Source organism: Tauraco erythrolophus, chromosome 4 (assembly GCF_009769465.1).
Source record: "Tauraco erythrolophus isolate bTauEry1 chromosome 4, bTauEry1.pri, whole genome shotgun sequence".
Classification (NCBI taxonomy): Eukaryota; Metazoa; Chordata; class Aves; order Musophagiformes; family Musophagidae; genus Tauraco; species Tauraco erythrolophus.
In genome coordinates, this window is record NC_141468.1 from 29,936,879 (window position 1) to 29,953,244 (window position 16,366).

Here is a 16,366-nt window from a genome sequence, read left to right on the forward strand (position 1 = left end):
AAATTGAACTCAGTCTGCAAACACAGCCAACCACACAGCTTTCTTCCTTGAAATTAATTTCAGTCTTTGACTTTTGTCTTTCAAAATACTTAGCATGTTATAATGGATTTCTTTCCATATTTCTTTCAATTTTCTTTCCTGCTACTATGTTTTTATTCTACAGTCGTGTATGTATCCTGCATACTTTACTTGATGTTGTCTCTAAGAATTACAGTGCAAAACAGACAAGAAAGGAGACAGATGATGAAAAAAACAGCAGTAAAAATCCAAAGTCTTCACACCTTACGTACTGCAGCACTCAAGTGAGAGGCTGTATCTATCTATGGGTGATGGGAAACTATAAAAAAATGCTAGATAATGCTAATTAAGCATTTCAAGTTATGGAAATTGTATGTCACAAAAGGAGATCAGGGCAGGACTGAGTGAGACTCATGACGCTCTGACTCTGCTCTGATACACAAGCCCCCTGACCTCTGCAGGCTGGGATGCACTTCTGTTTCCTTTACGAAGAACAGTGCAGCCATGTACAGACATAGGCATTTCAGTTCTAGAGGAAGAGTCTTCTGTGGTTCAGGCTTAGAACATACTGAAATTCATAGTTCAGTGTCTAAATATTAAACATAGAAATAAACAACATTTTAATTTATCCAGAATAGAAAAAAAAAGGTTTTATTGCTAAAAGAGGATTGTCCATAAAATTAGGCATTTTTTCCCTCTAAAGAGTAGTTTGAAACTAAAAACCTGAAGGATTATGTTTGGAAAGTGTTGAATAAAGCAATTACATTTTCCAGTTCTCCTTTCCATTTTTTCCAGCAGAAGTAGTCTGGGAGTTGAACTCGATGACCCTTATGAGTCCCTTCCATATTCTATGATTTTACGAATTTAAACCTAAATTGGCAATTAGTTAATAGCCACTATTTACATCTTTGTTCTTTTATTTATATCTTTGTTCTCTGGCTATTGCATTAATCTTAGAGGGATTTATGGCTTTACTTGCATGAAATTACATACCTGGAGCTATACATCCACTGATAAAATGTGCTAGCAACCACTGTGGATGACTTTCTGCTACTTCCAGAAAGCATCCTTATTTCTGTCTGTATGTTTTTGTGGATTACAGATAGACTATGTAGATTTTCAGGCCTGTTGCTAGCACATCTTCTCTGAAGTGCAGAGAAGAGCAGCTGCTGCTTGTCTTGTTTGGGCTGGAATGAGGAGTTTTTGCCAGACTAGGAAATGTGGCAGGTGGAATTGTCCAGAACTGTGAGATGGCAAAAGACAAGCACATGCATGCGTTAGGGATGCCAGAACATACTGTTGCCTCCATTGTTTATTTTGGCTTTGAGATTGTCCTTCCTGAACACAGAAGACATGTTGGAGAACTGTTTTTCACCACCAGAAACTGAGCTGAAGGCTGTATGTCAGGATGATGACACACAGACATGCAACATCTTTTCTAGTTTGGCTATAGGTGTATACTTCAGCGAACAAACTCTCTCTGAAGATATCTGTACTATCTGATGGCTTGGACATATTAATGCATTACATAAAAGACTTTATTAATGCTCTTTTACAAGCACCATTTTTTTTAGAGATGGTCTGAAAAAACAGTTTTCGAAACCTGACTTTTGCAAACACTCATGTTTCAGGTTGAATTAATGTCCACATTTTTACAGAAATGTTCTAGTACCTCCTCATACCAAGAAGGAATTAGAAAAACGTGACTTTTGAAAGACTGGATCCTCAATGAAACCATGTGAAGAGATTCAGATCTGAGAAATAGAACCTCTTCTTCCTGTAGCAGCAAGAGTTCAAACCATTACTAAATGTATTTTGGTTTTGGTTTTGTTATTGTTTTTTTTTCAAAGAATTAAGGGTGTAATGTTTGTTTTCTACATGATCATCCTGTCTATGCTGTTTAATTTTCTGGTTGGCTTTCGTATAATTTAGTACTTGAAATATTACTGATAACTCAGGATACCACTGGAACTGCAACAGTCATAAATCAGGAGAATTCTATTGAAACATGTTTCCAAGCTTCAAAATTTCCCCCTAACTCACTAGCATAAACTATTGGAGTTGATTTTCAGGAAAAAAAATACAAAAAAGAAAAGAAAAGAGAATGATATTTTAAGTGTCCACTTGTAAAGAATTTTTTTTTTTTTCCTTATTTTATAGCCAATGTTTAGTTGGCTACTTTTTGATGAGTCCATTGCAGAGATTTTCCACATTATAAATATTAATTAAATAACAGTTATTATGACATATGACTGTATAGTTAATGCATATTCAATAACTCTTTTTGCTCTGCCAATATTTTGCCAATATAACTGAAATACATCTTTTAAATTGCTTGGTTGCTATGTGCGTACATTCACTGTCTTCTCCTATACATTCATGCCAATGGGATGCAAGGGGTCACTTAACAGTACACTCAGGAGGATTATAACCTTGTCTCCTGAATATGTGAATCATGACTACAAAACCTGAAATTCTTTAATCTGTTGAATGAAATTCCTGTTTCTAGAGAGAGTAAGACAATATAATATGTCTCACCAAGGCAGAGCATTTCACTAGGGTATTTAATAACACCTAGGGAGTTCCCTGAGCTGGAGTTGGCTAGGGAGGAAATAGCTGACTGAGGAACAAACCTAAGAACCTCACATAGACAGGAAGAAAAAATCTATTTATGTATTGGTGAAAGTAAGAAACTAAAAGTGATCTGTGTTGTGAGGAGACTGAAAGTGATATGCTTATATGACTGTGAGAAGGTTAAATTCAACATAAGAAGACCCATCAGGCTTCCCTTGGCTGCACACTTCTAATTTAGCTCTACCAGGCTCTAAGAACTGGCTATCTGTATTTATATTCAAAATTAGGACATCAAACTTTAAGTGCATGTCTCCATAAGTGGTGAGGGGAGCATGTATTCATGTTGTAGGCTGCGTTACATGGGTGAGCTCTGGTCTGTCAGAATATAGTAGCATTAGCACATCAAGCCCAAGGTACAGTCTTCCAAGAAGCAAAGGATAACAGAAATAACTTGATGCAATGCTAGTAATGTACCAAAGCTGAATCCTGTCCATTCAGTGAGGTTTGGATTGAGTCAAAGTACAACGTGGAGGGAGTGGACAGAAGTGCAACTTCACGCCAGTAGCACATCACTGCTGGTTGCTGACAGATAGCAGTACCACAATGGAACTCCTACAGTATTCATCCTTCTTCCTCCTCAAAACATTTTTTTTTTGCTGGTAGAAAAAGAACTTTCTGCCATTCATACAGGATTTCCACATTGTCTTTCAGTCTTATCATAACTAGGCTACCTAGGAGATGGGTATACACAAGAAATCCCCCAAAGCGATGAGATGACGTTTGGCCCTGCTCACTAGAAAATGTGAGATTTCTGCATGTAAAAGAAGCTGGAGAAAAAAATAGTCAAATAGTGAGGGAGAATTCTCTCTGAACTAGTGAAATGGGAAGTAAGAAGGTGAGACCCTTTCTACAGAGAAGGGGCACACACATCAGTCTGGATACCAGTCCAGTGCTGGTAAAGTGGACTGAGAGCACAGAGAGGGGGAACTAATTTCAAGAGGCTTGTCTTCAATTTTTCTTTCTAACTAAACTGCGAATAAAACAAAATACCATACATAGTTTGTCTTACGAGAAGCATAAATTTAAATACAGAAAATATTTTATTATTTAAATGTGGTTTTTCTTCATTTTCTGTGTGTTGTAAAAGTTACTATAAGTGCACTTGTGCTGTCCGTCATTGGAGGAAGCAGTTGTGCTGAGGATGAAGTGTTTCTGGTACATAGTCTGTCTCAGTTTCAGTGAAGGGATCTGCTTGCGGTTATGTCCTCTCTGTGATTTGAAGTAGATAAGGGATAACAAAGTTGTTAACCGTAATCTGTAGCAGGTGTTACGGCAAAAATATGAAATATTTGTCTTATGTTTGTCTTATCAGTTGTCTTATGTCAAATGTTGCTGTTGAGATCATCAGCAAACTCCACTGAGCTGAAAACTTTGTAGTGTAGGAGCATGGTGGAGAAAGGATGCATAAACATTATTAAAAAAAGAAATATTAGCTCACATTTAGACAATATGTGGCTATTTCATTCTCTCGGAATTTAGTTGTAAATAGGAGAGAAACCTACAGGTACGGTAAGATACAGAGATGGTGCTAATTACGGAATTTGTCCTGAAAGTAAGTCAGAGGCAGGTAAGAGATCATGTTGGGACTTCTATTGGAGGAAGAAATTTTCTGTACACTGATTGACTTATTTTTAACAAATGAAAATGTTTTATGTTGAATTTCTCCAAGAATATTTCACCATAAAAATAGTAACCCTTTCTTTTTAACAGTTGAGAGAAGAAGAAGGTATAATATTAATTACCGAATCAAGGAGCTTGGCACACTCATCCCCAAGTCTAATGATCCGTGAGTTCAATGGTCTTTCCTATAATAATGTTTATGGTTTAAACGCAGGGGAAAAAAAAAAACAATTGCATATACTGCCAATAGGATTGAGTAATGGGATACAAAATCTTCCATGCCAGGTCACTGGCTCAGATGGCTCAGATCAGACCGTCAAAGTAACAAACCTTTGACAGATTTTTGGTCCCTGTTGGGAAAATTTATGTGAAAGGATAATAAAATGAAAGCAATTCCAGGGTGGTTAAGAGAGCTTGCCACTTCAGGGGAAAAAAAGGAAACAAAAAGAAAAACAAATAAAAAACAAACAAAATCTTTTTGGTAAAGAAGAAGAAAGTCCCTGTGAGCAATTGTGTGGTGTCTCTGAAGGAAGGACAGATGCTTTCAGACCTTTCCATGGGCCCTCTAGTGGGATAAGACAAAATGCACGTTGTTACTGTCTGCCCTCTGCCTAAGGAAAAAAAATCAGCTTAAGAGTCTGTAGACTGAGCATTTTTCTAAAGTCCTCCACTCAGTACAGGGAAAACAACAGTTCTAAAATGCAAGGATAAAAATAATAATTGCTATAATTGCTATAATAACAGCATTTTATACTAATGTATATACTTACAGTGACACAAAATGCATATTGCTTAAATTTCTTGCATTCCCTTGAAGCTTATATTTGTCATCAACATGAAAAAAAGCTGCCTCGGTAGGAAAGCCTATTGCAGGATTAGCAATAACAATTCAGTGTGATATTTAATGCTGAACTTTAGTGTTAGATTTCTCATGTCGCTCAGGGAAGCCTTAAGACCATGCACTAGCGTGATTGTGACTCTCATAAAATTGATTATACAGATTTTGTCTTTATCATTTGCATGTCAATACAGACCTGCATGATACTTCAAATGAAAACATCTATTGATATTTCAGCCTTTTTTTTTTCCTTAGGCTTAAGAAACTTTTGATTCTATTAAAGATTTCTATAACAATATAAAGCTGTGTGAAACCTACATAAGCACAAGCTTGGCATAACAAGCCACTTGGAGTGAAATCACCAGACAGAAAGTTAACATACTGCATCTATTTCAGAGAATTCACTGACTCGGCTCCTTCTACTGCATCCATCCAAGATTAGACAAATGAGCATGTTCTTGTTATTAATATAGAATTAGGTATTACAGCTGAGTTAAAGTAAGAAGTGCTTTAAGTATCTAAATAAAGTTTTGGCCAAATGCAATCCATTACAAACTTAGACTGGTAGAAGAGTTTCAATTTTGCTGGTGCATCTTTCACTATTCAAGACCATTTGGGCAAATAATTGAAAGATTTCTCAGAAAAACAGTGGATGGCACTGTTGGTTTGCAGCTATAAAGCAATAACGGAAGCAAGCTATGCTGCAATTAGAAATGGGAATGAGGTACAAATTCTAGTTGTGATTTTTGATTGCCTGCAGAGGTGTTTCCATTACATGTTTTGGTCTGGATTCAGGTTTAGTTTATGAAGTTATTGAAAACATTAATACCTGGAGCAATCACTTAAGCTCTTCTTAAAATGAATGATTTGGACCTGTAATTTTGCTCCAGTAAGTGGATGATGGATTTTACCCACAGATTTTAGTGTTGTTGCCTGATGAAAAAGTTTCAGGTATAGATCCTGAAGACTTCACCTTTTCTTGCTTTAGTCTGCAAACCCATGACTGAGTTCAACAGTGGGACAGTCCCAAAGTGGCTTATGTTTACAAAAGCATGAGGTGAACTTAAGCGTCTCAGGTTCTGAGGACTACTGTCTTCAAAAGGCTGGTAATCAGTACTCCTTTTGAAAATAGGTTTATTTAAAAGCTTTCAATTTCGTGTTAAGGAAAAAGAGGCATCAAACTGTGCGAGACGCTTTTGAAAAACTAAATTACAATATAATTTTGCTATAGCTTGGTGCCAGCTTAAATTAAGTCAAAGAAGTGTAAAAACTTTTCTTTTTTTTTTTTTTTTCTGTATTTGTAGGTGGAAATACATTAATTTGACCATGTTGTTTTGTTGGTTGAGCAGATCAAAATTATTGTTTCTTTCTGGTATGGTCCTGTGTCGCCAAATCATAACTCGGTGTCCTTACCCTCTCTTTAAGTTCTTGCTTTTTCCTTCATTACTCCTTACTGTGCCCCCAATCTGCCCTCTTCTTCTTTGAAAGAAAGAGATGTATCATCTCTTACAATACTTTATCTGTATCATTTTATCACACATAGCATTTTCACCTCATATATTGATTTCAGAATATTCTTCTTACAGTGGGAACTTAGCTGTAAAAGGAGAAACCTTACTGATGCTTGGACTAATGACAGTGAAGCAAATCAGCCTTTGCATTGAAGAGCAAATACTAGTATAACTAAGCCATTGTGGTTAGCATGCCTGTCCCAGATGGCTTGCTTCAAGAAGATTACATTTAGACTCAGGAACAGAAAAGGACATTTTTGATGCTATTTGGAAACCTTTTATGATTTATATTTCTTAGAAGTGGTGTGTGGGGTTTTTATTTCACTTTTGTTTTGTTAGTTATATAGTGAACTTGTTTGGCTCCTGCAGAGCTTCCGCAGGGACTTTCTTTTGACTGGCTTAAATCCCTATTCTTTTCACCTTCTTTTTTTTTAATTTAATGATGAAAAGTGTGGATTACATTGCTTAAATGAATGGGTGTTTTAAGTTCACTTCATCAGCATCAGAAAATAGAGATAAGTATAAGTTGCAAAGAACTTTGACTCTTTTGTTTAATTTTCAATGCTTAGATATCCGAGTGGTAGATGATTCAGAAATGCAAAACAGTTACACAGCATAATTCAAAAATAGAATTAAAAAAGGCCCCAAATACCCAGTCATATTTTGCTGAAAAACTGATAACCTGGTCCTTTAAATATACCTACCTTTCCATTCATAGTTATTTGTGTTCTGCCTTTCAGAACCCAGCTCTTGGTGATTAACAGGACTTCATGTTGTGGTAGAGTCTAGAAACGCCTACGCAAGAACTGTTATATGGTAGCCGGACAAGAACTGTGAGAAATGCTAAGGGAAAAAAAATATATTTCCTTTAAGAATTCTGGTTGTTCTACAGAATCAGGATGTTAAGAGATCTACCGAGGATTTAGCAAGAAGTAGTGGGTTGCTCTCACTCTCTCTTCGCTCTCTGCATCTGCCTGTGCCTGACCTTCTGTCTGCTGTCTGGATAGACCCGCTAACAGCCAGCCACGTTTCTTGTAAAGGAAAAGCTTGTGTACACTCATGCTATTATAAAATGGAAACTTGCTGCCCCTTTCAGAAGAATACACTTTGTAATTGTGCAGGTCATCAAAACAAGTACAAAGTCCTTCAAAGTTCTTCTTTGAGCAAGCATGGTTTAAAGCTAATTTCTGAGAAATAGGGAAAGAAATGGTCTGCAAACAGTTTCAACTTCACAAACATATTTGTTATTAGTAACTGTTCTGTGGCTGGCAAACTGTGACTATCACCCTCTCCCAAACTCTGCTTTCGTTGATTAGTTCTAATCTTAGATGATCACATGCTTTCATCCTTTTTACAGGAGTTCAATTTGTGTAAACTAGTGAAGTTCCTTTGACTTCAACAAAGTTACCTTGGTGGAAGTGAGCTGAAGATCAGTCTCATGGTTTCTTTTCTCCTAAATGAGAAACTCTCCTAGGTGAGAGTCACATTTTGGCCTGGGCATTTGAGATTTGTAGAGAGATTCAGCTGGTAAAGTTAGCAAGAAGTAAGGATGAAAGACTAATAAAATTTGCTACTTTTCCATGCAAATCATGTTGTGTGGTAGACCTCTGTTAGTTAAACTAGATAACGTATGTTTAGCTTGCTAAAAACTTCAAATTATCCTACCACACGCACACACAGAGACAAAGACACAATCATCCTTTGAAGAGTCACTGCTGACTAGACCTGCAAAACTTCTTACAGCTCTCAACTGACTTGTTTCACATGTAGAGCCTCCCATGTGTTCCAGTATTTACAGGACAGAGCATTACATACATAAAATAAAAATGAAGAATAAGGAAAAAAAAAGGAAAGGAATTAATACGCAGTGAAAGAGTAAAATGAAAAAAAGAATTCCTGCCATCTCCAAAGAGAAGTTGATCTATATCAAACTTTGTAGGTTCAAAACAGTTACAAATGCGACAGATTTCTCTGTTTTTATAAAGCAGTTTCCAATAAAATGACTAACAACTGCCAGCAGCTGCTCAGTTTTTAAAGGTTCTCAAATGGGTTTGTAAGCCTGGTCATTTCAAATTTTGTCTCGTATTATACATTGAGCAAACACAATATATAAATCTTTAAAATGCAAAAACCACTATTTCCTAGTGTCACTTTTACCATTTTTTCTGATAATTTTATTTGCCTCCAATTTAGAATTCAGCATTTTCATAAAAATAACAGAAAACCAATAACCGATCAGAGAATTGCTGAATTTTTCTTACTCACTTGCTCTGCTTGGATTTAATCCATTTTCACTTGCTGAGGTGTTTTTTTCTTTCTATCATAGATGAACCTGCTTGCCTGCCTGCTAAACAGAGCTAGATGCATTGCAGACTATTGCTGCATCACCTCCCCTGTGCTATTCCCCGCATTTGCCTTCATGCTCACTAGTTATGTTGCTGCTCTTCCAATCCTGAACATCTGCATAGAACCTCCATTTCTCCATAGCACTATTCTGTGACTGCTGTATGGTGCTCTGGGCTAAAATGGACAGAGAGCATCTGCAATGTGAAACCAGCACAGACTTCTTCAGTGTTTCCTTTTGCTCCTGGTATAAACAAAAAGACATGGAGTAAAAGACATATTGAATTCTAAGGTCACCAGCTGATCCTTTGCTCTGTTGCCTTCAAACATTGGAATATTTAAGTTCAATATTCCTCATTTAAGAAGACACCAACCAGTATATGTATATCTTCTGAGTACAGAAGTAGAACATGTGGGATACAGGCACTCACACAGACACACACATAAAATAACAGGGTCTCTTAAGTAATAGTAGTAACCACAGCATTTTCATCCTAGATCTCCATGATAGTTTTGCCTCTCAAATTTCTAATATTAGCACAAGAGATACCTATACATATGTATCTCATGAAGAAACCAACCAGATCCATCTCTCTGGCAGTTTGAATCTACGAATTGGCCCTTCAGCAAAGATTTATTTCAACTTATGAGAAAAAATATCATTACCATATACGTAAAAATTCAGACTATCAAGGCAACATGAACAACATGTTATGAATAAATGTTACATGAATAAATTTCATCACAAAAAGATTCCAAATACAGTCATGAATATGTGGCTTCTTCATATATCAATCAGAAAAAATAACCAAAAATATTATTTGAATTTCATTTTGAATTCATAACATTTTATAACTGACATGAAACTGTTTGTGAAATCACTATGAAATATTTGCCAAATATGTGATATACGCGTATTTTTCTCCTGCTGTTACATGTCTTAATTATTACCATTTACCAGCTATGGATTAATTTCTAATTTCATAGTACTACCTTTTTATGCTCGAACCATCAATCCAAAACTAGCTTGGTTTTGTCTTAATTACATGCTAGGAGGAGCTGATCCCCCTTGGCTAAGCAGATTGTGTTTCTCCAGAGTTTATGCTATAGGTTTTCTTATTACTGTAGCACTTTTCAAAGTTGCCATGAACATGTCCTAAATCAGTCATTTTCACTTGAAATTAAACAAAAACCTACTGTAATTCTGAGTTATATATAGCACATATAGCTCATATGTGAGATGGCAGTGGAGATTCCCAGTTTGAAATGTTGTTGTCCTCCTACTTTTAGCTGCTCCTATTTATTCAGGAGTGCTATGGTGTAGACAGACAGGCACTTTGTTGCATTTCAAACTCCACCGCAATTCAGGCATAAATAGGGACTTCTCAGTATTTTAACTAACTTTCCAAAGAAGTCTGAAGAAAACAAGATTATAATGTGATGAAGGCAGTCGAAGATTTGTCCAGAAAGTAAGCATCCTGTGTACTAAAAACTTCCTTAACCTTTACAGTTTGAACACAGGTATCCCACATGTAAGAGACTCAAGTCCTCTCCTAGGAGGGAGTCCATGGGATGCTGGCAGGAAAACGTTCTATCCTCCCACCTGGGCAAGAAGTACAGGGAGAGGAAGGAGGAGGCAGAGGGACTGCCAAGAGATGATTCAGCTGTCATGAGGGAGATAGGTTCTGCTCTTGGCGCCCACTCCCACCTTTGCTTTAGTTTTATTGACCAGGGATGGTCTAAATAAGAACATATACCCACTTCAGGGAGCAGCCTCTGATGTTTTGGCTTTGTAGACAGCAGGGCTCTGAGACAATAATTATTTTCTCTCTCAACTCCTCACCTTCTAATCCTGAAAGCCATACATTCCTGGCCCACATCACTGAGATGAGGGGAGGTCCCAGTATGCTGGAGACCCGTGGTTTGTGTGCTGCCCAGGGAGGAGAGATGTGAATTCAATCCTTCTCTGATCAAAAAGCTGGTTCTCCTAAATGTCTAGTAAATGATCTAAATTCTAGGGTATGGTTAAATACTGTGATGCTTTATCACAAATTATTTTGTATATTCTTCTGAGCATCTTTAAAGCTATCAGCTCCATAAGGTTTTATCTCTAGTACAGAGCATGAGGAAAGGCCAGGTGATCTGAGTCCCTGAACCCTATATCTGCCTGGCTTTTGCCCTATACATTCAGTAGAAAGACAACTGCCTTGATGGAAGTCTTTAAGAGTGCTTAGCCTTGGGGTAAGGTTGCAAAGTTCTTAGGCACTTACTATGAGAAGCTGAATGTAAAGCATAGACACTTCTCCAACAAATCCACTGCAGATAACAGTTTTACTCACCACAGGTGAGCATGTGAGTAGGAGCAAGTCTTACTACCTAAAGCAACCAAAGAATAATAGAAAGTCATGATTGACTGGAGTATGATTTATATTTCTTTTTGACTCTATAAATGCCAGCACATATGTATTTGGAATAGGTACTAAAAAAAAAAAAAAAGTGCACTAAGGTGGTTGCTTGTCACTCCCAACCTCAGATTCTTACCAGTTTCAATCGCTCTTTCCTTCTCAGGCTGCTTTGTAGGACCAGAACTTCTGCCAATCTTCTTCTTGGTCTAAGCCATCTTGCAGTGAAGTGGATAGTTTGGATATTTCCATCTGTATTTAACGCAGCAGACAGACCCATCCTGTATCATAAAATACTGAACTTTATTAGAAATTAAACATTTCCAGCAAATTTAATTCTTGTTCCAAGGCCTCCAATACCTTACATAAAGCAATACATGGAAAGTTGATAAAGGGATACATGAAAGCCCTTGAACAGATGCGTTTGAACAAGTGTATTGTTCTTAGTAAGACTGCTTGTAAGCTGGAAGTTAATCGATCTTTTCCTGAATGATGGACAGGTTTAATCTTATTTTTTTGCAAGGCTTTTATTTTGAGTTGGGGTCTGCATGTAACTGTGGATTTTAGTTTGGTTTATATTGTTTCAAGATTTTTGAACTGGGTATTTGTCATTCCATTACGGTTACCAAAGTGCGATTTGTCTGGTCTGCCATCAATGAGGAGTGGCATTCAGCACTGACCATTTTTTTCTCAACAAGCATAAAAGCAACCTCATTAGCAAGTCAGGTAAAAGGAGTAGTATATTCAAAATGATCTTTAAAAATTTAGGCTTAAGTCCTCAGTAATGTATATTTCCTAGTTCATTAATGCAGAAATACTGCACATAGATTTTAATCTTAGAGTTAATAATAAAAGCAATTTTCACTAAAAATATAAAAACTGTAATGGTAGAATCATGATATTGCATTTAGCTCTCCCACAAAAAGTCACTTTATTACTTTCTTTTGACACTTATTTTCATTCTGGGATTAATTTTACTATATAAGGGCTTCTTAACTATTCTATTAAAATTTCCATTCAGAAGCAATAATATCTAAGAGTGAATAATAGTCATGTAAATCATTATTTCATATTAATGTAAAAGATTTTGTAAGTTCTTATGAATTCTGCTGACATGCACAATTGTGAAAAGGTTATCTCTACATTCTGCAGTGATATGCGCTGGAACAAAGGAACTATTTTAAAAGCATCAGTGGAGTACATCAAGTGGCTACAAAAAGAACAACAGAGAGCCAGAGAATTAGAACACAGGCAGAAGAAATTAGAGCATGCTAACAGAAGACTTCTACTTCGAATTCAGGTTTGTATAAAAGCGTTGTCATGAACTACAAAGCTTTCTCAGTACTTATCCCTCATCAAATTTTATTAATCTATATCATTTTTCCCCAAATGGCGTTTATTAAAAATGAATTGGCTTTCCCTATTTATTGCTGTGTATATTGGGGAGGGGGTATTTTTTAGATTTCTAGGAAATTCCTTTGATAAGTAGACTTTACATAAAGAAATACATGGAAAGTTAATAAAGTATTTGTACAACCAATTTCCTTATGTATGAATTACAGCCAGGGAAAGACAAAAAGGAAACAAAACAGTGTATCCCTGCAGCCAAAAATCAATACAGGATACAAAATTCCCTTCAGTATTTTCGTTTTTCCTTTGTAACCATTTCAAATTTTGTGTTATATCTGCTTGTGATATGAAGCAGCAGAATACAGCCCTGCATGACTTGAAATGCAAGATTTGAATATAGACATACATATGAAGATGAGATAGACATAACATCAATCGTCTTATATACAGCAATTTACTCATATATCTGTATATCATAAGCATCACCAAGTAAAGTATGTTCTGCTTCTCTGGATAGCAGCGGATAAAGAACTAAAAAGTTGCAATGTTTTTCTGTCACCCGTATTGGGTTCAACATACAATGGTTTTAGAGAGGTTGTCCTACTTCATGTTCCTTTAGGACAGTTGCTCAACAACAGGAGGGGAAATAAAAAGGAAAACACTGAAGAGGTAAATTTTCATAGATTATCAATTTTGTATTTTAAACTGTAGTCCCACAACTGGACAAAAAGGTATAATTAATTTGCATGTAAGAACTTTGTACTTATTGCAATAGTTCTGAAGACACTGTTTTGTCTTTCAAAGTCATTAACTAACTGTTTTTCTTTGAAATGTTAGGAACTAGAGATCCAGGCACGTGCACATGGCCTTCCAGTCATGTCTTCGGTCAGTGCTGTCGATTTAGCCGCACAGGTCATCAAACAACAGTCTTATCCAGAGGAGAACTCTGTAGACTACTCTCAACAAATGCCTCTGGCACATGGACCAAATTCTGATGTTTGCGATGGATCTACAGCCTTTTCTGATCCACTTTCACACTTCACAGATTTGTCCTTCAGCGCAGCTTTAAAAGAAGAGCAACGACTAGAGGAAATTTTGCTGGATGACACAGTGTCACCATTTGGAACAGACCCACTCTTGTCCTCCACGTCCCCAGCTGCATCGAAAGAGAGCAGCAGGAGAAGCAGCTTTAGCACAGATGATGGAGATGATTTATAAAAGGAGAAAGGGCCTCATACTTCTCTAAACCACTTGCTAAAAGTCTGAGTTGAATGTAAGCATGGTGTTTGTGCTTATTTTAAACACGAATAAGGAGAGACACTGTGAAGATAAGTTACTACACGAAAAGGGTTTAAATCAGCCTTTATTTCACAGGAAAATGAAATGGACGTGAACTCATATCACTTTGCCCCACATTCACACCCCCTGTTCACAGCTGACATTTGCACAAAACTTTCTTCACTGGGATATTTTTACTGTCATTACTTGACTTTTTACAGTGCTATGAAAATTATTACTACAAAAGGAATACCCATGTTACAGAAGTGTATTCAAACTCTGCATTCACTATTATCTGCTATAAACATGAGTTTTAGTAATTTTTCAATTTCTTTTTTATTTTAATATAACTAAAAAAATCTACAAAATGTGAAGCAACAGGGAACTATTTAAGCTGGGAACTATAGAGATGTTACAAGTTTTAAAATCTGAAAAAACAGACAGTAATGCCTTCGCACAAGTGAAGTGAGCATGAAATTTAAACTGCGTAGGCTTCTCTTTAAAAGGAGAAAATCCATTAAGCTTTTCACGGAATAGCGTTTTTTTAAAAAATTCATTTGTAGAAAAAGAACAGACTTTTAATATATGTTTTAATTATACAGAAGAAAAATGGAAACTAACATAATGACAGAGACTCAAGTGAACTCAGACAGAAAAAGATATGACGTGTCTGCAGAAAGACTGTATGGATGTACAAGACTCAACAAAGATACTCCATCTTACAGTCAGCACAATTTAAAACAAGCAATACCAGTAACAGTGCTATGCCAGCTGCTTATTCCAAGAATGTTCAGACTGTGTCCTTTTTTGTATGGAAGAGATCAGAATTCAGTGACACGACAGTGTGCTTCTGGACAACACTTTCGGTGTCCTTTGGCAGCACAGTTCTTTATCCATACGCATGCCTTTGATCCATTTGGAAATGGAGGGAAATGACAAGATTCCCATTGCATACTCTTGAGACAAAGAGAATTTAATTACAAATTTGGCTTTGGATTCACTACAGAAAGGCTGAAAAGGAAGACTTGTCAAACCAAAGGGGATATTCGGAATGTGATGCACGGCTTCTCATAACTAACTTGCTAAGAGGAGGCGTTTGGAAAATGTGTTTTGATGACTCAGTAAAGGCTTGGCAGTTAGAGGGCAGGTAGAAGGCATATCATTTCTATACATAGTGAAATTCTGGAAAGTGATGTATGTTCCTGGAGGACATTAAGTGCAATCATCCTAATTGTAATATTAATACATCGGAAAATAAACTGGCACAAGTTCTTCACAGCTCTTCCTCAAGCAGAGCCAAAAGATCACATTAGGGATTTCTCTAACGATTCAAAATATGTTTCAAAAGTGTGTATTAATTTTACTATCACTGTTCCTGCCTCATGCCCCAGAAGTGACGCAGAATTGGAAACAGCAAGAAGAGATTAAAATAGATTATTATTGTTTGCTTTCAGTTTTAAATGTATTTAAACATATTATCCAGGAACAGAGAAATTGTTTCTTCTTATTGCCTCTTCTGTTATTGATATCTGGGTGCTCCTCACAGTTCTTGTGAGGTTTGTGTTCCTCCAGGGCCCTAGCCCATTCCTGACCAACCCAGATAGTCTCATGATGGTTTCTTAATTGGAAAGTTAGTAATGGAATAAAAAATTACATCTGGATGCCTATGAAAGATGATCAAATATCCAATTTTGCAAGAATATTTATGTTTTTAGGAAACTCAAGCATTTCTATAAGCCTATGCAAACCGTTTGGATGTAAGATGAACAGAGCAAAACTGATCTTCTTGTTGCGTATGTGTGGGGTCCCAGACAGCTGAGCACACACCTGACCCTCAGAAGAGGCTACGATATGCTTCCACTGCATGTTTAAAAATAGTAACAACAACAAACAGTCTTTGAGTCATTTTATTTTCTTTTCTTTAGCACGGAAGAAAGGAATGGAAAGACAAATGAGTATTAACCAAAGGTAATCGAACATAGGACTGATCAGCATTTTAATTGGAGTGCTTCTATAAATTAAGCTTATTAGAAGAGGAACCACATTGTCATAGCTTTGTCAAAGACTAGCTAATATTGACATTTGAATACAAAATACGATGAATTAAAAGTAACATTTATGCCCACATTATGTCTAGTGTAGGATGTGTGTTGTCCATTTCAGCTGATGAAAGGAAGGGATACTTGGTTGATATCAAATGCCATTTTTCCTTGTACTGTAGTTTCTACTACATTAGTTTTAAATACACCAGTGTGGATTGCTCATAATGGAGAAAAAGAAATTAAATATGAATGTATTACACGATTTTCCCATTGAACTTTTACATGGGAGTTAGACCATACTTCTGAACTATATTGACTTTAAATAACATT

The 16,366-nt window shown here is 36.4% G+C and overlaps 1 protein-coding gene across 1 annotated transcript in view; it reads left to right on the forward strand.

Moving 5' to 3' along the window:
• TFEC (transcription factor EC) overlaps positions 1 to 13,934 on the forward strand; it is a 98,740-nt gene extending 84,806 nt beyond the window's left edge. Inside the window, exons 6-8 of the mRNA XM_086609824.1 lie at positions 4,363 to 4,438; positions 12,519 to 12,666; positions 13,554 to 13,934. Coding sequence (XP_086465950.1) covers positions 4,363 to 4,438; positions 12,519 to 12,666; positions 13,554 to 13,934 — 605 coding nt within the window. The remainder of the gene's footprint in view (positions 1 to 4,362; positions 4,439 to 12,518; positions 12,667 to 13,553) is intronic.
• Positions 13,935 to 16,366: the final 2,432 nt, after the last annotated feature.